Here is a 20798-nt window from a genome sequence, read left to right as displayed (position 1 = left end):
GGTGTACAATAAACAGGACTATTATTTCGGGACAAACCCGGGGATTACAGTCCGTAATACACACCACTGTATTACTTACCATCATTATTGTTTACTGTTTGTTCTGCCGTCAGGCACTGGACATACAAACGCATTAAACTACTTTGCACCTGGATTATAATTGTCTGTCTGTTCATTGATCACTTGCACCTGCACACTGTTAGCCACTTTGGCATACCCATATAACATTAAGTTATATTATGAACTTGCTAATGCATTTGTACTTTACTGTCTGGGACAGAAGCTTTTTTATGTCTGTGATCCATATTGCATCATTTTTTGTTGTATGTTCCAACAGATGTTTGAATGTTAATTAAAATGATCATTAACAACAGTGAGATTAAATTATTATCTCTCGCATGTGATTTCTGTCATATGGTACAAGGCAATAAAAGCATACACAGCTTAACAAGCCTCATGCCCAGTTATGATCAGCAAAGAAAAAAGCCTACATAAAGTGTTCAGATAAGTTATATAGTTCATACAGTATATAGAACGGTAAAAAAACATTATAGGCTTTGTAATAACTGCAGACAGATGGACACACTGACTTACATTTTTATATGGCAGCTCCACAATCGGGAGAATAGATATTTTTCCCTCCATAATGAATTAGAAAGTGCAACACGAATCATTGAATATAAAAGCTTTTTTTTTTAAATGCAATTCTCAAGTCTGCAAAACATAAAAGTGCCTAATTTTGGTTTGAAACTGGAAAATTAATGGTTACCATGCAAAGGCATGATGGAAAATACTTTACAGTGTTTGCATCTGTATTTGTCACCTTCTTCTTTACATTTTTGGTGCAAACTCGTTTTGGAGCAAAACCGTGCTCAGTTCTTCTCAGTGCTGTGAAAGAGCAGGCTGGAAATGTCTGCACCACGCTCCACTCCAGCAACTACGCCGCTCCGCTCCCCCGCTCCATATATAATTGGCTCGCTCTGCTCCGCTCACTTTCTCTGTCCCCAACGCAGGGCCGGATTAACCAATATGCCAATAACACCATTCGCCATGTGCATAGGGCCCCCAAAATATGGGTTAACGTAGGGCCCCCATGTCCTTTAATCCGGCCCTGGTCTGGATGCAGGTTCAATTAAACAATTTGGGTTGGAACAAAGACCAGGAGTGGAAGAGACAACTTTGACCTCGCCTGACCTAAAGGAATTATCTGTCACTTCTGTGTCTAACGGCAGATGCAGCATGTATAGAAGTGACATTGCATAGCATTTGCCTATAAAACTGTGCATAACAGCATTTGCTGGTGTTTTGTGGTATTTACTGCTATGACCAGTAGTTTAACAAGGATTGAATGACACAAGTACTGTACATCATTCCTTTCTTCAGTAGCTGTGTTTTGAAGGACTTGGGTAAAGGTTCTCTGACAGACCCAGGAACAGAAATTAAACCACAGGAAATAAGGTATGAAACAATTTACAGATTTTAGTCCTTATTGCCTAACATTTACAAAAGACAAAAAAACAATACATTATATAACAAATAGCAGCATGTAAACTCTAAACTATTTCTATTACCATATACTAGCCTTTTAAACAAGTTAAACTGATTCCAGTTTTGAACATAGCTTTGCTATCTTTATGGTGTCACACACACGCACACCACCCTCAGGTTCAGCTCCTCGAGTAAAACTTACCAAATATACATACCAATTTCACCTACAATATTTAAACACCTACTTTTATTATTATTATTATTATTATTATTATTATTATTATTATTATTATTATTATTAATAACTAAAACCAAAAAGCTTAATAGTCTGTTAAGTACATTTTGTTTTTAACACCCTAGTAATAAAACTCCACATATTTCCTGTACAGTCATAGCAAACATAAACGTTTGGTGGAATTAAGGTTACAATTACATGGAATTCTGAGCCATTGCAGTTTTTTATGAGCTTGCCCAGACACACCTTAGCTCGTTATTTCCATACAATATGCTTGACTAAACTCATAGCAAAACCTGGAACCCCGTTCCATTTTAGTTGCTTTTAAAAAATACCAAACAACAACTTTTTATTTATTTATTTATTTATTTATTTATTTATTTATTTATTTAATGCACAAAGTATGTAGTAATCATATTTTTTTGTTATTTATTACTTGGCTGCTATAAGAACAGCAGCACCATTTTTCAGATTTAATCAAGAGGGTTTAAAATACTAAAATAATTTTTTGAAATACTAAAACAAACTAAAAAAAATCATTTTGACTATTTTTTTATGTAGAACACATTAAAAAAAAAATACAGTGGGGGGAAGTCCATTCAATTCCAGAGGTCGCTGATTTGTGTCAGTCATCACTGCTTAACCGCGGAGTCAAGTCAGATTTGATGTCTTAATAAGTATTATCAAAGGCAGCATTGCTGTACTCATAACGGTCATGGTCCACATAAGTTTTGGCAAAGTTCTGCTTACTGGCCTCGGGTGTGGATTCAAAGCCATGGTTAGAGTAATGAGAGCTGTAGCCAGTGTTTAAGGCCTTACTCAATACAGGTGGCTTGGTTCTTGCGCCACTGATCTGGTATGATGGAATCCTATCACGATGCAGTCCTCTGACTGTGTCAAAGCCTTGGCCTCTCTCTAGGGTAGAGTCTTCCGCTGGCTTTTTACGTTTGACACAGCAGATGCACTTATTCCTGGAAACAAAACAAAACAAAAAAAAATACAATTAGTTACTGACTGTTATACATACAGTATAAGAGTATTATCTTATATCAATTTCTATATCTTATGTAACTTAATGCAGTAGATTCTACAATCAAATTCATACCTTACAAGAAAAGTAACTGGTGCATTTATCAGTGTGTTTAAAATTGAAAAATAACACAGAGACACAAAAAAGTGCTTAATTTTCTTACCCTTTCATGAAGGTGACAGCCATGAGTAAGATGATAAATATAGAGGAGATAATGCAAACTATGGCAATCTTGAGCCACACTAAAATATAAACAATATAAAAAAAGTTCATTTCAGATAGGCAAATCACATTGAGAGTATAATGTATTATATTTGAGTGGGGAGTGACTGCTTACATTTGTCATCCTTGATTACTGGAATAAAGTCTGTGACTGCCAAAAAGAAAAGAAAAAAAGATTCAAAATCCAATTGTTTTATGCAACTATTAAACAGTTCATATCATATCCTGTAGGATTTGTTATAGTTCTTGAAAGTATTACAAATAAATCTTACTATTTGGGTTGAAGCAGTAGGCTAAAGCAAGCTGGCTGGGTTTGTTGACACATGGAGTAACTGTCAGCTTTCCACTGGAGAACTGAACCACGTCCTTGTCTTTGCTCCACGCAGGTCTGTAAGGAGAAAGACAATGCAGTATACTGAGGGATCGACCTTCAACTCTATATTAATCCCACTGATGTCACACAGATTCCCTCCCTCCTGATTAACATCATATAATACAAGTATGCTGGACTGTAATAGACCAGCTTCAAGGATGAGATCCTCCACTGTTTAAATCAGGGGTGTCAAATCACTGTCCTCGAGGACCATTCCACTCCAGGTTTAACAGGTAAAATTATATAGTAAACTACTTCAGGGTCTGGATCTAGCTTTAATTGGTTCAATTAACCCTTTAAGGTACAAAGGAAGTATGTGTCCCACGAATAAAATTATGCTAACTTTTTTTTTTTTTTTTGCAATGAGGCGCATGAAACATGGTTTAAAATGTACTGACAGGTTGGATCTGGTCATCCAAATTGTCAGTTTCCTCCCTGTGTCACTTGAGTCACTCTCAAATGTATTTTAAGAAGAAACTGTTTCAACAGCCGCTCAAATCCCAGTGTACCTTAAGGGTTTAAACAATTTAGAACAGAGCTGGAACAAAGACCAGGAGTGGAAGGGCCAGCTTTGGCCAACCCTGATTTAGATCAAGACAAAAAATAAAACAAATAGTGGTATATTGTTTTTGTAGATTTTTTAAGTGTCAGTCTAGTTCCAAAGAAAAGGTTTGTCAGCACTGCAGAGTGCCATTGAGATAATAAGGCCCTTAGGGAGTTTCTCTGCCCCCCTACCCCCACCCCACCCCACCCCACCCTGCCCCGCCCGCAATGAAAAGCAGTTTTATTACTTACATGCCGTCAGGGATGGGTGTGGATGTACTACTCAGTTGTTTCTTTGATGCCAAGCTATCACCAAGGGATAAACACCGTTGCATAGCTTCACTGTATGTCATGGTACTGTTCCCAAATGGAGGATAGACCACGTATACATCTGTAAAAGACACTGTGTGAAGAAACAGAGCCGAACTGATTTTTACCACTGTATTCCAAAACCTCTTCAGTATTGTCATATCCTTTGCTGTTATGTTTTAATTCTGAATAGGCGTTATACATGGAACTGGTTGTACAGTTAACTAGATCAGGAAGATGCACAGAAATCTTTTTGGGAAATGAAAGACTTGTAAAGGAACTGAGCAGAGACCAAGCAACATTGTATTATTGTACATCTTACCACGCCAATCTCAATCAGCTTTGCAATATTTGTTTTAGTGTTTTGTGGTATTTACTGTGTTGTACATAACAAAGAATTGTTTTTAAGAAAGTGTTTTACAAACGATGTACATGTGTAGCAGTACAGTAAAGCACACAAACTAAATTAACCAGCTTATAAATCAAATAACCAGGCATTTCCACTAGAACACACTAGCTCTCGAACTCAAGAGACCCGAGATGGTTACCATTGGTTTTGTAGCAGTAGGCACTGGGTGCAGTGTAGTATCCACAGGGCCCTTTTTTAATGATGCCTATATTACTGTTGCCACAAGTCTTGATCGCTGTGGTACGGGCAAGAAGAATTCACTGCTCTTCCACCCATCCATACCTGCCATCGAAAAGTTACATCATGAAAATGAAGGGTGAGCCAAAGCATTTACTTCCATAAAAAAAGTCGAAATGAATGTGGTTCAGAAATAGATTGTAGTATAAAATCTCTGATGCTTTAAAAATTAGGTTTACATGATATGAGAATATTACAAGTACAGAGCAATGTATTCAAATTGTAATGTGGAAGGATCCTTCAAAACACATGTTGTTTTTTTGGTTTTTTTATTTATATTCGATTGCAATGTAAACGCAATTCAATGTATTGGTATGTGGGTTGTGCAGATTATGGGTTATTTTCAATTGACTCAACCAAGATAATGTATTTGATAATGGTAACACCGTGTAACAATTATTATTTTTTTTTTTTGGTTCCTGGGTATTAAGTGTTATTTCCTAATTGCTTATGCCTCAAAAGTATAGAAAATGGCTATTATTCCCCACAAACTTTGCTTTTGTGACCAGGACAATGATATTTTGAAATTTACCTATTTTCCAGAACATTTCAGATAGATTCAGTGCTGAGTAAACTTGGAGTAACTTCTAGAACTTTCTAGAACTTTCCAGTAATATAAATAGTAGTTTAAATACAGGGGCCTTAAGCCCACCAGTTCAGTTTAGTTCCAGCTGCCTAAGTGGATACATATCTGCATTTTTCTGAGATGGCATCAAGGTCATAAGAGACTTCAAAATGGTGGCATTCCTGATGGGTCTCCAAGGCGGTTTTACCAAGTTTCCCTGCTATCTTTGCCTTTGGGACAGTAGGGACTCCAAGGCGCACTACCACAGGCGGGACTGGCCACAGCGGACCGAGTTCTCTGTGGGGAGGAACAACGTCAAGTGGGAGCCACTGGTGGACCCCCGGAAGGTGCTGATGCCACCACTGCACATCAAATTGGGCCTTATGAAACAATTTGTCAGAGCTCTAGATAAGGAGTCGGCTGCCTTCAAGTACCTTCAAGACTTCTTCCCTAAGCTGTCTGAGGCAAAGGTCAAAGCCGGTGTCTTCGTCGGACCACAGATAAAGAAGATCCTGGAGTGCAATGAATTCCCCAAGAAGCTCACTAGTAAGGAGAAAGCGGCTTGGAACAGCTTTGTCGCAGTGGTTCGGGGCTTCCTGGGAAATCACAAGGCCAAAAACTATGTGGAGCTGGTTGAGACTCTGGTGAAGAACTACGGCACAATGGGCTGTAGGATGTCCCTCAAAGTCCATATCCTTGATGCTCATCTTGATAAATTCAAGGAGAACATGGGAGCGTACTCGGAGGAGCAAGGCGAGCGCTTCCACCAGGATATACTGGACTTTGAACGCCACTACCAAGGACAGTATAACGAGAACATGATGGGAGACTACATTTGGGGGCTGATTCATGAAAGTGATTTACAGTATAATCGTAAATCTTGAAAAACTACTCACTTCTAAATCTTTTGTAGTCATTTTTGTATTACTTTAGTATAAATACATGTTAATTTGGATTCATATGTTGTTGTTTTTTTTTACTTTATGTGAACGAAGAGACACAAATTCGCCCGTTTTCTCATTGAAAATAGGTAAATTTCAAAATATCACTGTCCTGGTCACAAAAGCAAAGTTTGTGGGGAATAATAGCCATTTTCTATGCTTTTGAGGCAGAAGTAATTAGGAAATAACACTTACTACCCAGGAACAAAAATTGTGTTACATAGTGTAATCAAGGTGAAACAGACCCCAATGTAAGAGGTTGAATCATTTGTAAGTACTTCAATTATTTCCATTTTAATATCCTACTATGACCTCTATCACTCTCTATAGTTTTTTTTTTCTGCTTAGATTACTATTTTTCAGGATTACTATCACATCTTTTTTCAAGCATTGTCTAAAAGCTGAATTTCTGAAGTGAGAACTCTGACCCACTAGGGTGGTGTGCATCTCTAATTTCCAGTTCCTTGTGAAAGATGTTTTTCCATTGACTTTACAGATCAGTTGCAGAGGTGTGGCTGAAATGACTTACACACACCCCCAGTGGCCATTTAGAAAACTTGCTGCATTTCAGAAGTTCAGCTTTTCGAAGTAGAATATTTAATAAGCAGTGCAAACATAAACAGCAGAGAATGACACAAAATGACAAATTAAAAAGTAAGAAATTAAATTAAACATTCTGAAAATGTATATGGTACTGAATGTGTTCAATTCTAACCACACTCTCAGTGCATACGTTACCTGCAGGTCTGGAAGCTGATGTTCCGAGCACTGCTCACCTGCTCTAAGGTTGCTAAAGCTGCATTCTGCGACAGACAGTACTCTCTGGATTGAGTGTAATTAAATGTAGTGATACTGGACTCAAAAACCCCTGAAATAACTGGTGAAAAAAAGGAAAGATGTCTTAATGGAAATAAAGAACAAGCCAACATGTACAGTACTAAATAATCCTGGAGCAATGTGGATTAAAGGGAGGTGGAGAAGCTCTGTATTGCTTTACACTTGGGTTTTCGAAACCTACCCTTGACGAGACTAAAATATATTGCCATGCCTCTCTGGCTTTAAATTTGCAGTTCAGTGGCATCTGTGCTTGAAATTGTTTAAGCTATAATGAAACTGTGATCATGTGTTTTTATTTTTCTAATATATTTATTTAGATGTCTCTTTGTATTCGCGATGCTTTCACTATTGAGCTGTACCTGTGCTGGCCCTGCAGGCCCAAAAGTGAATAAACTAAACTGAACAGCAGATAACCCTTTAAATCCTGTGTCTCTTGTGTAAATGTTTGATACCAGTTCAAAATAGATTGCTACAGTAGTGTGAAAATGTATTAGAACACCCCATTGCTTCTGTTGTTTTGATTTGTTGTGCATATGAAATCCAAACCACTGTAACTGATAATCTTGGAAAATTGTCAAATAAGCAAATTAGCAATTGTCTGATTTAATTGATGATAGGCCATGTGTGGAATTCATTAAAAAATAATAAGATAAAAAGGAACACACATACACAAATGGTAAAATGCATGTTACTTTTTTAAAGTTGTTCAAGATGCCTATTAAAGCACAAAGTGATCTAGCATTTTCACAAGAGTGCCTATTGTTTCTACATCACTAATTACTAAGTCTCACACCAAGAGGTTTTCATGCAGGTAGGTATTTAAGGATATAAATGACAAATCGAGGTGTTCGAATAAATTGGCACATTATTGTATAATAGGTTTTAAAAAAAGACAGATATTCTGTCCCTTGAAGGTATAAATACAATCTCACTATATAGTAGACAGACAGACAGAGACAGATAGACGATCTTACCAATGTCATATAGTGAACAGGTAGCAGCGTGCAGAAGGATAGCTAAACAGAACAAAATCCTCATTGTGATACCTATGATATTTGCTATGGAGTGAAGACTTCCAATCGTGTTTGCTCTTCTGTAGTTGCTTAGAAGCCAGTGAATCTATATACTCAAAAAATAAGAACCTGCCGAGGGCACTGGGTTGTCTTTCTAGGTCAGCCAACGCAAGAGACTGTGAAAAAAATGACACACCTTTCCACTTTATAACAACGTACTGATGTAGTACATACCAAAGTCCAAGGTGCAGATGCATTTTCTATATTTATCGTATGATTTATTCGTATTGGACACTAAGCTGATGTATCGGACACTAAGCTGTATTTTTAACACTTTTCTATTGCACATGTTCAAGATCCATTATAGCTCAGGAAGACTGACTAAAGGGCAATGACTGAAAGCATACTTTCTGAAAGCATTAGAAGAATTAAGTATAAAACAAACACAGAACTGCTTAGAACCACAATCTAACTCCTCTAAACAAGCTGCTTCTTGCCAGTGTTGTACCATTATGGTGTTTTTATTCCTTTTAGAGAATCTCAAACAAAGAATTTTAGGAAAAATGTATTTTTGTAGATTATCAAAAAAAGTTACAAGAAATAGATTTTTTTTTTTTTTTGCAAAACTCCAAAAATGCTAATTCAAACCCTTTGATGCTATGATAGTATTGTCTACAAGGTGCTAGAAATTTCAATATGATAATGAAGAACCTAATTCTAGAAAAGTCTAGAAAATGCTGGATTGTAGGTGAACATTCTTAGAAAGTATAAAAGGGTTAGGCATAGGATGATTGCTGTCATTACCAGTAAGTCAATATGGGACAAAGTAAAGATCTATCTGAAGAAAATGAGTTATTGTCATAAAGCTGGAGAAGGATAGTTCCAAGCATTTCAGTATCACAATTTCAAATATTGTTTCTATTATCAAGAAGTACAAGACTCATGGTACTGTCACAATGCTCCCTCGGTCTGGAAGAAAGAAGGTTCTTTCACCAAGAACAAGAAGAAGAATTGTGAGGAAGGTTAATAACAATCCGAGATTGACTGCCAAAGATATTCAAAGTGAATTGGCTGCAGGTGGGACTGGGATTTCCATTTCAACCATAGGTCAAGTATTGCATGGTGAATGTCTCAGTAGTCGCAGGCCAAAGAAAAAGCCACTCTTAGGAAAACGTCAAAAGGACAATCACTTAAAGTTTGCAAAACGGCATTTAAATGATGGATATGAGTTCTGGTCAAATGTTTTGTGGAGTGATGAAACAAAAATCGAGCTATTTGGTCATGCTGATAGTCGTTACGTTTGGAGAAAGTCCAAAGCACACATCAAAATCTACTTTAGAATTGTTAAAGAAGAATAAAATCAAGGTTCTGGAATGGTCTAGTCAAAGTCCCAATCTAAATCCGATTGTGAATCTTTGGTATGAGTTGAAGGCTGTGCACAAGAGAAGTCCTCGAAATTTGAATGAACTGGAACAATGCTTTGTTGAAGAATGGTCAAAAATCACTAATGAATAATGCCAAAAGCTCATTGACAAATATCCTAATTGTTTAAAATAGGTTATTATTGCTAAAGGTACCTCAACTAGCTATTAATTTCATTTCCCTTGTCAGGGTATGAATACTTTTGAATTAGCATTCTTTGAATTTTGCAAAAAATAATTGCTAAAATAAATAATTGTAGAAATCTTGTAACTTGTTCCTCATCCACAAAAGCAAAAACTTTTGCTACAAAAGATTTTTCCTGCAATTATTTGTTTTTGAGAAATTTCTAGAAATGATAAATTCCCATTGGGGTATGTAAACTTTTGCCTACAACTATATATATACACTGTATATATAGTAACAAAGCCTGACGGCTCAAATTCATTGCACCCTTTTAAAAGCAGACCAAGACACAGAACAGTACTTTTTAGGCACTTTCATGCACTTTTATGAATTACAGAAAATAAACTAGCAAAACACAAAATACGTGGAGTACTAAACTGTACTTTGCAAGCTTTTAACTAACACCAGACAGCTAAGCTGTTTACCAGTCAAAACCCAGTTGTTTCACACACAAATAGGTTCACCCTATGTTCACGCAGAACCTGTTCTTGTTTACACAGGTCTGCTCTGCACATGGCCTTTCTCCATCCGCCTACTCTATAGGGTTTCCCCTGCCTTAATCAGCCTCAGGTGCTTCACTTTAAAATGGTAACCCTGTGGAATTCTGGGAAATGTAGTCCTGCAGCACATATTTTCTCCTCCCCCCTCAAGCCAAGCCAAGCCAAGTACAAGGTTGTCCTGGAAGAAAACTTGCTTCCTTCTGCTCTGACAATATTCCCCAACTCTGAGGATTGGTTTTTCCAGCAGGACAATGCTCCATGCCACACAGCCAGGTCAATCAAGGTGTGATGGAGGACCACCAGATCACCAGGGCAGCAGTGTGGAAGAGTGGTTAGGGCTCTGGACTCTTGACCGGAGGGTTGTGGGTTCAATCCCCAGTGGGGGACACTGCTGTTGTACCCTTGAGCAAGGTACTTTACCTAGATTGCTCCAGTAAAAACCCAACTGTATAAATGGGTAATTGTATGTAAAAATAATGTGATATCTGTATAATGTGAAATAACGTATAATGTGATATCTTGTAACAGTTGTAAGTCGTCCTGGATAAGGGCGTCTGCTAAGAAATAAATAATAATAATAATAATAAATCAAGACCCTGTCATGGCCAGCCCAATCTCCAGACCTGAACCCCATTGAAAACCTCTGGAATGTGATCAAGAGGAAGATGGATGGTCACAAGCCATCAAACAAAGCCGAGCTGCTTGAATTTTTGCGCCAGGAGTGGCATAAAGTCACCCAACATCAATGTGAAAGACTTGTGGAGAGCATGCCAAGACGCATGAAAGCTGTGCTTGAAAAATCAGGGTTATTCCACCAAATATTGATTTCTGAACTCTTCCTAAGTTAAAACATTAGTATTGTGTTGTTTAAAAATGAGTATGAGCTTATTTTCTTTGCATTATTCGAAGTCTGACAACACTGCATCTTTTTTGTTATTTTGACCAGTTGTCATTTTCTGCAAATAAATGCTCTAAATGACAATATTTTTATTTGGAATATGGGAGAAATGTTGTCAGTAGTTTATAGAATAAAACAAAAATGTTCATTTTACCCAAACACATACCTATAAATAGTAAAACCAGAGAAACTGATTATTTTGCAGTGGTCTCTTAATTTTTTCCAGAGATGTATATATATATATATATATATATATATATATATATATATATATATATATATATATAATAAAAGAAAAAAGAGAAAAGGATATTTCAGGTACTTAAAAAGGTAGAATAATTGATTACAAATCAATTATCAGGACGTTTCGGACTACAAGTCCTTCATCGGCCGAATACAAAAAAACAGTGGGTGCGTTAAGTAAGTGAGCGGCTCAGTAAAAAAATCAACTTAACGACTCGCTCAGTTCCACTCCCGCTGAGCCGCTCAGAGCGCTCCTGAGCATTTTTCATCAGTGATCAGAGTGAGCGGACGGAATGGACACCTGCAGGAAACAAGTGGAGATGACAGGCAGGATTGACAAATTCGTTTGTCAAGAACGATGAACTGGTTTCGACTTATGAAGTTATGTATTAAATTGGCTAAATAAGATGGTAAAAATTGTTGTTTTCAAATTTGTATCATTTAATTTCATTTTTTTTTTAAATGTAGAGCTGTTTTATAGTTATTAGTGTATTATTATTAGGCTTGTAGTATTAATATTATTCATAATTCTCATTATTAACGTCGGTATTGTAGGTATAAAACACAGCCAGATATGAGGTTCAGTCCAAACAGAGCTCCGAACTCAGCGAGGTACAGCAGGGGACAGTAACCACACGGGGTCATTTCATCTACCATCACCTAATTAATAATTATTATTCACCATTTTTAAAAGTCGCTCAGCGCTCTCGTGGAGCAGAGCGTTAAATCATTTAAATCTGCTCAGTGTGCTTTCTGAGCGTTCTCACTCTGAGCGGCTCACTTACTTAACGCGCACACTGCTTTAAGAAGTTGATAAAAAAACAAACAAGTAGTCTTTTAAAAAAAAATCCAGAATGTTGATGATGATGATGATGATGATGACCTCAGAATAGAATGTTCATTCCAAATGGCTCCAAAGTACCTAGTTTGAAAATAAGTTCACATTCCTTTTGTTTCCTGACAGCATTAGTTCCATAGCATTGAACCATCCCACAAATTGTGATGTCTTCTATAGTGTGGTCATTTCTGTTAAAATGTCTGGCGACGGGAAAGATAGAGGTGTTAATTCGTATACTTCTCAGATGTTCCACGAAGCGATCAGCCAAGCGTCGTTTTGTTTTACCAATATATAGCTTGTTACATTTGATGCAGCCAATGCAATATACTATTCCTTTACTAATGCAAGTAAAAGTATCATGGATAGTAAATTAGGATTTTGCTCCCTTAACTAGGCACTTTGGAGCCATTTGGAATGAACATTCTATTCTGAGGTCATCATCATCATCATCATCGTCATCATTGCCTAGAGAAGGCCGTCCACCAAAACTCAGTGACCAGGTAAGGAGGGCATTAGTCAGAGAAGCAACCAAGAGGCCAATGGTAACTCTGAAGGAGCTGGAGAGATCAACAGCCGAGATGGGAGAAACCGTCCATGGGACAACTATAACCCGGATGCTCCACAAAGCTGGGCTTTATGGAAGAGTGGCGAGAAGAAAGCCATTAACATAACCCATATCAAATCCTGTTTGGATTTTGCCAAAAGGCATGTGGGAGACACAGCAAACATGTGGAAAAGGTTCTCTGGTCTGATGAGACCAAAATTTAACTTTTTAGCCTTAGCGCAAAACGCTATCTGTGGCGCAAAGCCACACTGCTCATCACCCTGAGAACACCATCCCCACGGTGAAGCATGGTGGTGGCAGCATCATGTTATGGGGATGCTTTTCATCGGCAGGGACTGGGAAACTGGTCAGGATTGAGGGCAAGATGGATGGAGCCAAATACCGGGAAATTCTAGAGGAAAACCTGTTTCAGTCTGCAAGAGACCTGGGACTGGGGCGGAGGTTCACCTTCCAGCAGCACAATGACCTTAAACACACAGCCAAAGCTACACTGGAGTGGTTTAAAAACAAGAACCCGAATGTCTTAGAATGGCCCAGTCAAAGCCCAGACATCAATCCGATTGAGAATCTGTGGCAAGACTTGAAAATTGCTGTTCACCAACGGTCCCCATCCAACTTGACAGAGCTTGAGCAATTTTGCCAAGAAGAATGGGCAAAAATTGCAGGACCCAGATGTGCAAAGCTGATAGAGACTTACCCAAAAAGACTCACAGCTGTAATTGCTGTCAAAGGTGCTTCTACCAAGTATTGACTCAGGGGGGTGAATACTTATGCAACCAACAAATGTCTTTTTTTTGTTTAATTAACCTTTGTGTCACAATAAAAAATATTTTGCACCTTCAAAGTGTTAAGTATGTTGTGTAAATCAAATGGTAAAAATCCCAATTAAATCCATTTTAATTCCAGGTTGTAACACTACAAAATGTGGAAAAGTCCAAGGGGGGTGAATACTTATGCAAGGCACTGTATATATACACACACAGGTGCCAAAGCAGTCAATTGGATGATTTTCACTTTTATATTACTCTACATGTGTGAAAAGATACACCGTTGTCAGTTCTTGACTTTTACTAAATATACAGCTTTTGAAAGGCACGATCGCAAAAAAAATAAAGTTATACCTCTCCCAAGAACTTCCAGACATATACACACACACACACACAAACAACAATAGCATTTCGCTCATACAGTATTAGTAGTATTTAGGCTTCTTAGTTGTTTTTTTTCTTCCCGTCTGGACAGTGGCTGAGAATGCGCTGTATAGTATTGATTAGATCAGTTTGCGCAGCCCTTAAATGAATGAAAATGTGAATGCAACAAAGTGGAGTTGGCATTCAGACCAGGTGGCAGCAACACAGCTCTCAGGAAGCTTACAGGCAAGCCCGCGGGCGCCAGGCCAGACTACAGGGGTCGCTGGTGCGGGGTGAGCCGAGGACACCCTGGCTGACCTAACCCTCCCTCCCGTCCTCGGTCGGCAAAGGAAAAGCCTGGACTCGAACTCGCAACGTCCAGACTATAGGCCACATCCTGCACTCCACATGGAGCACCTTTACTGGATGTGCCACTCGGGAGCCTCCTGAACTTATAACATTTTGACTTCATTTGGCCAGTTCCAACCCTTGTCCGTTTTTCAGGAAACACAACAGGTTCGCTGAATAGAGGTAAAGTGACCAGAGATAGTAACAGAGTGGCAGAGGCAGAGTCCAAAATGTTTTATTACAATAATCACACAGTTACATAAAAATCAGTTCAAATAAACAATACAATCTATCACAGTTTTAATAAGAGAAAGTCAGTTCACGGGTAGGAGCCCAGGCTATAAGAATAGTTTGTTAGTTTGTAGTTTGAGTTGGTAGAGAGACCTCTACAGAAAATATAAAAGAGGTTGTCTTGCTATATGAGGAGAGGTGTGGCCTCCAAGACTGTACCCAGCACCCCTTGAGGATAGGTAGCGGATGCAAACCTGAATCCCTGGAGGGTGGAATAGGTAGTGGATGCAAACCTGAAAATTGAACGGACAGAAAAGTAGTTACCCTGTTTATTGGAGAGCTGCTTGCGATGGGAGCAGAGAGCTCCCTCAGGGAATCTGGAAATAGGTAGAAAGTAGAAAGGTTAGTTGGGACATTGAGCGCTAAGCACACAGCAGGCTAAAACCTGAGCAAATAGTATGAAGAAAGAATGAGCCTCTGATTTTAGTTAAGTAATAGCGCATGAGCTGCGAGAGGATAGGTGTGGCCGGGGGTGACATAGTGACATAGCCTGACCCAAGGTTGGGCAGTGAGATCACTTGCCCCCCAGCGGGGACTGATGACAGAGGCACATGGTACAAAAGGAGGAGGAGGGAAAAGCAAAACATTTGAAAAGGGAGATAGATGTGACTAAGCTTTAAATAGGATTTCGATGATGATTGACATAGAGATTAATGATGATTGACAGGCTGAAATTAGAAAAGCCCTAGCTCTCGCCCCCGAACTCTACCTAAAGGTTTAACATTTAAATAAAGGCAGCTAAAAAATACACTGTATTCAACAGGAAGGGTCCTTAGACAAGGGCCTAGCAACAATTGCATTTCTCATTGACCGATGGTGGATAGATAGAAACAGATCTCCCCAGCAAGGATTCTTCAACAAAACCAAATAGTTAATAAACACACACAGGAGAGCAACTGTATTTGAAAAGTCAGCAGTAGTATACAGGGGTCCCCAAGGATTAAGGATTAATTTAATGATTAATTTAATAGACTGGCAGACTGACACACATTATATAAACCCAGTTATATTTGTATTTATTATTTATTTCTTAGCAGACACCCTTATCCAGGACGACTTATAATTGTTAAAAGACATCACATTATTTGTACATACAAATCGAGAGAGAGAGAGAGAGAGAGAGAGAGAGAGAGAGAGAGAGAGAGAGAGAGAGAGAGAGAGAGAGAGAGAGAGAGAGAGAGAGAGAGAGAGAGAGAGATTCTGGTATAGTAAGCAAACTTGTTAAATTTGCAGACAACACATAAATAGGAAGAGTGGCAAACACTGTTCCAGCAGCAAAGGTCATTCAAAATGATCTAGACAGCATTCAGAACTGGGCAGACACATGGCAAATAACATTTAATAGAGAAAAGTGTAAGGTACTGCACGCAGGCAATAATAATGTGCATTATAAATATCATATGGGAGATACTGAAATTGAAGAAGGAATCTATGAAAAAGACCTAGGAGTTTATGTTGACTCAGAAATGTCTTGATCTAGACAATGTGGGGAAGCTATAAAAAAGGCCAACAAGATGCTCGGATATATTGTGAAAAGTGTTGAATTTAAATCAAGGGAAGTAATGTTAAAACTTTACAATACATTAGCAAGACCTCATCTAGAATATTGTGTTCAGTTCTGATCACCTCGTTACAAAAAGGATATTGCTACTCTAGAAAGAGTGCAAAGAAGTGCGACCAGAATTATCCCGGGTTTAAAAGGCATGTCGTATGCAGACAGGCTAAAAGAATTGAATCTGTTCAGTCTTGAACAAAGAAGACTTCGCAGTGATCTGAATTCCAAGTTCTAAACGGTACAGACAATGTCGACCCAGGGGACTTTTTTGACCTGAAAAAAGAAACAAGGACCGGGGGTCACAAATAGAGATTAGATAAAGGGGCATTCAGAACAGAAAATAGAAGGCACTTTTTTACACAAAGAATTTTGAGGGTCTGGAACCGACTCCCCAGTAATGTTGTTGAAGCTGACACCCTGGGATCCTTCAAGAAGCTGCTTGATGAGATTCTGGGATCAATAAGCTACTAACAATCAAACAAGCAAGATTGGCCTCATCTCGTTTGTAAACTTTATGTTCTTAACTAACTAGCAGGTCAGTTAGGTGGCTGTTGTCCTCACCCGCACCAGTTAGTAACACCCACCTTCTACAAACAAAACCATGCCAAATTTAATAATTATTATTATTTAATTAAATAACTGCATACACAGCAAATTAATAAAAAACTATTTTAAAAAATATGCTACACGTGTATTTTATTATTGTAGAATAGTATTCATAGTTTAAATATGTATTGTAATTGTGGACATTAACATTCGCTTATCCACATACACACTGTAATGCATATCTATAGACTACATACAATTAATTGGATGAAATGCAGGAATCAGAATGCATCATATACACGGTCTGACGTTATGGTCGAGCCTTATCATGTGACACTACTATCAAATTTAATTGTCTGTTATTGAAAATGTTGCCCTCGTGTTGCCTGAAAAATAGAACACCGTCCTAAGTGGGAGAAATGTCGCCAGTGTGTGGCCACCTTGTTATCGCCTGCGAGACCAGGCCTTTACAGTGCACTGAAGGCAAGCCCCAAACTGACTGACCTACTTTGACAAAGAAGAAATGCCTCCCCAACCGTAATTGCTGGCCAGCGAAATCAAATAAAAAGGCTTTCCCCGTTTTAAACCAGATGAGAGGAGAAGGACACAGCGTTTAGTAATAATAAGCAAACAGAAGGTATGGGGCTCTTAACCTGCCGCTTTAATGCTTTGATCCAACAAAAACACAACCTGAGACCGGGAAGTAACCACATGTCTTGGAGCTTTATTCAATATGCAAGATTTCCAAATGACAAACACTTTACTTTTAGAATTATACTCACCTGGCTTTAACACCGCAGGACACCGACAAAATGCGTCTTCCGAGCACTCCCCTCTATAGCGGCACACCGAATACCAAGTCCCACACCTACCGTCCCTTCTTCTCTCCTGTTTCTTCTTCTGTTCTGTTAATGGTCACCAAGTTTCTAGCAAAACTTATTGTCACCACCTACTGTTCAGATTTGGCTATTAAAACTGCTGTGAACACTTAACCTTTTAAAATCTCTGTATGTTAAATATTCTTGAGTCTTCCTAATATATTTTGCAATACACCCAATAATACCTTTTTCTATTTTTCTATCACCTGTACCATTTCAAAAAAAATATTGGAAATATTGCAATCCCTCAGATGCTCCACTGTTTCCTTTCCACTACATTCCATACATAACCCATTCTCATGCACTCCAGTTCTATATCGGTGTTCCTTTAATGTCGCATGCCCTGTAAGGCCTTATTAAAAGAATGAATATTGAGGGTATATTGTATTGTTTTTAATACATATTAGGATTGTATAGTGCTATTTGGAATATTGTAAATGAAGAAGCAGAAAAGCTGAAGAGGGACTCCCCTGAGAATTTCTTCATCATCAGCTTCAGTGATGACAGTCTGTGGCAGGGATGGGGCAAGAGGATCCTGCAGAGGTGTGAAGAGAGCAATGATGAGAAGCTTGTCAATATTCTAGTCAAACTATACAACCCTGGTTATAACTTCAGCATTGGTTGGGTGCAGCAGTGACACACAACACTAGGGCAGCTGATAAGAACCAGGAGAAAGCATTGGAATTATGAGGATATAAAAAAGAAACTGGAAAAGCTTGAAAAAAAATTGAATTTCTGATCTTTACTTTGTTATCAACTCCCCCAACACACACACTTCTAGTTAAGTGCTGCTACTATAATGATCATGCTTATATTGATTAATAGTTAAACTTTCTGTTAAAATATAATTCTTTAGGAATCAGTTTACTCTATTTTACCATTTTATGTACTTTATCAGAAAATGGCCCTTACTATAACTGCAGTTCGTCTCATTGGCCTTTTACTTTATTTGATTCTGAAGCTCTTTGGAGATGGCTTTGCCATAAGAAGCACAACATAAACGTAATTTAATTGATTGACATTTCTCAAACACAGTTCTAGCTGTAGGATGTTTCTCCTTTATAATGTGCTTGCTATTATGTCACTGTGACTGAAATTGGGTGCTTGTATTCACTTTACATCAGGTTATATTACATATTCCAACTCAGTTATATTGTAGGATGCAAAACAGAAATTAAGATACACAGATGTTTTGAATTGGGTACAACTTTGTGAAACAATGTACCCTAATCTCTTTCCATGTTACCAAAACATTTAGATACAGTATCTCAAAATAAACTGTAAGTAATTTCAAGGTATCTCTAAATGACTTCCTGTGAAAATGCTCTATGTTTTGAATGGACTTCCTGTCCCCTTAGAGATATCCCTAAATGAACAGGATGTTTGATTTAATGATTTTGAGATATCTTAAAATGATTTAAAGATACTGTATATCTGAAAATGCTAAATGAAAAAGCTCAATTTAAAAGATAAGTGAAAATAATTTTGCGATGCGGTACCTTTAAATATTTGAAGATACTTTAAAATATTTAGACATGTTTGGAAACGATTTAGAGATATCTTAAAATATATCGAGATATCTCTAAATGATAACTTGGCTTGCCATAGGCTTCCAATAGCTATCAATCCGTGGCCGCAGAAACGCAGTTTAAAACTGTAAAACGCAGTTTGTAACTGTAAAATGGGGGAAAAAATACTACGGTTCTAATTTACACTTACAAATCTGCTTTCCGCTCGCTCGACACTTTTGAGAGTGAAATTGCTATCAAAAATACGAGCGCGCAGAAATGCAGTTTGTAACTGTAAAATGAAAAAAATACAACCTCTCATTTTTTTTTTTTTTCAATTACGGTTCTATTCTGCGCGCGCTCGAGTCCCTTTTCACATTTACAGTTTTTTCTGCGCACGCTCGAAACTCAGTCTACGCTTACAAATCTTTTTGAGAGTGATTTCACGCTCCAAAAAAAAAACAAACAAACTGCAAATGTGTAGCTCAGGCAGCCTAGTTAGTTGATTGTCTGCACTGTCGATCGGTCATTTATTGGTCATATTTAGTGATTTAATAACTATACGTTTATCATCTATGTACATGTGTTAAAACTAGACAAAGCGCCACTATGCACACGTAAAGAAAACATTACATATAAAACCTTATGTAAAAAAAGATCGAAATAGGATTGTTTGTACCAGAGGCTGTGAAGCGTCCGTCGCTGATTCCTCCGCCAAGGGCTGTGTACGGTAGCTGTGATGAACAGTGACCGGTCGACAGTGCAAGTGTTTGCTGGGTGGGTGATACTTCAGGAGCAAGTTGGTTGCTATCATATTCAACGGCTTAAAATAAAACAACTTGCTAAGACACTAAAGTGATACTGTACTAAAACAGTAGCTTAATATCTGTATTCACTTGTTTGTTTCCACATTCTGCTGAATGGTTAATCTATGCAGCTGATGACTGCAATGAATTCAGTATGTTTATATTTTACAAATGTTGTGTCTCGAATTGGTGACTGTACCTGTGATTGTGTGCAGTTGTAACATGTGAAATAGCATGCTGCTGTAGCAGGACTACTTGATAAGGGGATTGTAATCTGTTTTCTCCTAGGTAACCAGGCTTCTTTCAAATGTTTTGTTGTACGTTGCTTTATTGCACATGTCGTTTTTTTTAATTGATTTAGTGGTGTCTTAATTAGATAATTGCCCTGGTTATTTAAATTGTTCCTTTGTTTGCGATGGGGAGAGGAAGTAGCATTATGTGTTTTTACATGAACATTTTTGGGAGGGCAAAACGGACCACAAGCGGATTATACATCATAGCATGGTTAATGCAATAATTACAAATCATCTATACTTAAAAGGGCCAGGCCTGTTGCCAAAGATTAGGTGTTCTGGGATGCCCATGAAATGAGCTTTGGCCTCAGAGAGGATTCAACTCTGAAACTACTTGCATGTAGACTTCAGTACAGACAACCTTATTCCAGTGAGGTCAAAATAAAGGTTTAATTTGCTAAATATAGCAGTGCATTGCTGTTATGACTTGCGATCGCTAACAAGGGCAAAACATGTTTTTGCCACAAATTAAAAAAAAAAAAAAAACACATCGCACAATACATTGTGTGGCATCCTTGAATCTCACACATAGGCTGTTTACAAAACCTAAAATGATATACTGTAAATTAAAAGGTGTTAAATAAACAAGACT

The 20798-nt window shown here is 37.9% G+C and overlaps 1 protein-coding gene across 3 annotated transcripts; it reads right to left on the bottom strand.

Moving 5' to 3' along the window:
* Positions 1 to 2134: 2134 nt before the first annotated feature.
* Positions 2135 to 19882, bottom strand: LOC117969723 (uncharacterized). Of its 3 annotated transcripts, none has more exons than XM_058999262.1 (8): positions 19787 to 19882; positions 7091 to 7229; positions 4749 to 4891; positions 4144 to 4282; positions 3248 to 3363; positions 3091 to 3126; positions 2917 to 2995; positions 2135 to 2694 (listed from the first exon to the last, which is right to left on the bottom strand). In XM_058999262.1, the coding sequence occupies exons 4-8, from the start codon at positions 4242 to 4244 to the stop codon at positions 2394 to 2396; spliced, it is 633 nt and encodes a 210-aa protein (XP_058855245.1). In that variant the 5' UTR covers positions 4245 to 4282; positions 4749 to 4891; positions 7091 to 7229; positions 19787 to 19882; the 3' UTR covers positions 2135 to 2393. The 3 variants fall into 3 exon arrangements, with proteins under 3 accessions (XP_058855245.1, XP_058855239.1, XP_058855234.1); XM_058999256.1 differs by lacking the exon at positions 19787 to 19882 and adding an exon at positions 17504 to 17953 and having other exon boundaries at positions 4144 to 4294; XM_058999251.1 differs by lacking the exon at positions 19787 to 19882 and adding an exon at positions 17504 to 17953.
* Between the last annotated feature and the right edge of the window lie 916 nt (positions 19883 to 20798).

The sequence above is a fragment of the Acipenser ruthenus genome, chromosome 2, assembly GCF_902713425.1.
Source record: "Acipenser ruthenus chromosome 2, fAciRut3.2 maternal haplotype, whole genome shotgun sequence".
Lineage (NCBI taxonomy): Eukaryota > Metazoa > Chordata > Actinopteri > Acipenseriformes > Acipenseridae > Acipenser > Acipenser ruthenus.
Note: the sequence above shows the minus strand (reverse complement) of the source record. Positions and strands in the feature narration are given on the sequence as shown.

What these genes read in the sequence shown, in the direction of transcription:
- LOC117969723 (XM_058999262.1), bottom strand. Translation starts at nt 4,244, where the DNA reads ATGACATACAGTGAAGCTATGCAACGGTGTTTATCCCTTGGTGATAGC. An exon ending in ACACCCATCCCTGACGGCAT is followed by an intron (nt 3,364 to 4,143) that starts GTAAGTAATAAA and finishes TTCTCCTTACAG; the next exon opens with ACCTGCGTGGAGCAAAGACA. An exon ending in CTACTGCTTCAACCCAAATA is followed by an intron (nt 3,127 to 3,247) that starts GTAAGATTTATT and finishes TCTTTTTGGCAG; the next exon opens with TCACAGACTTTATTCCAGTA.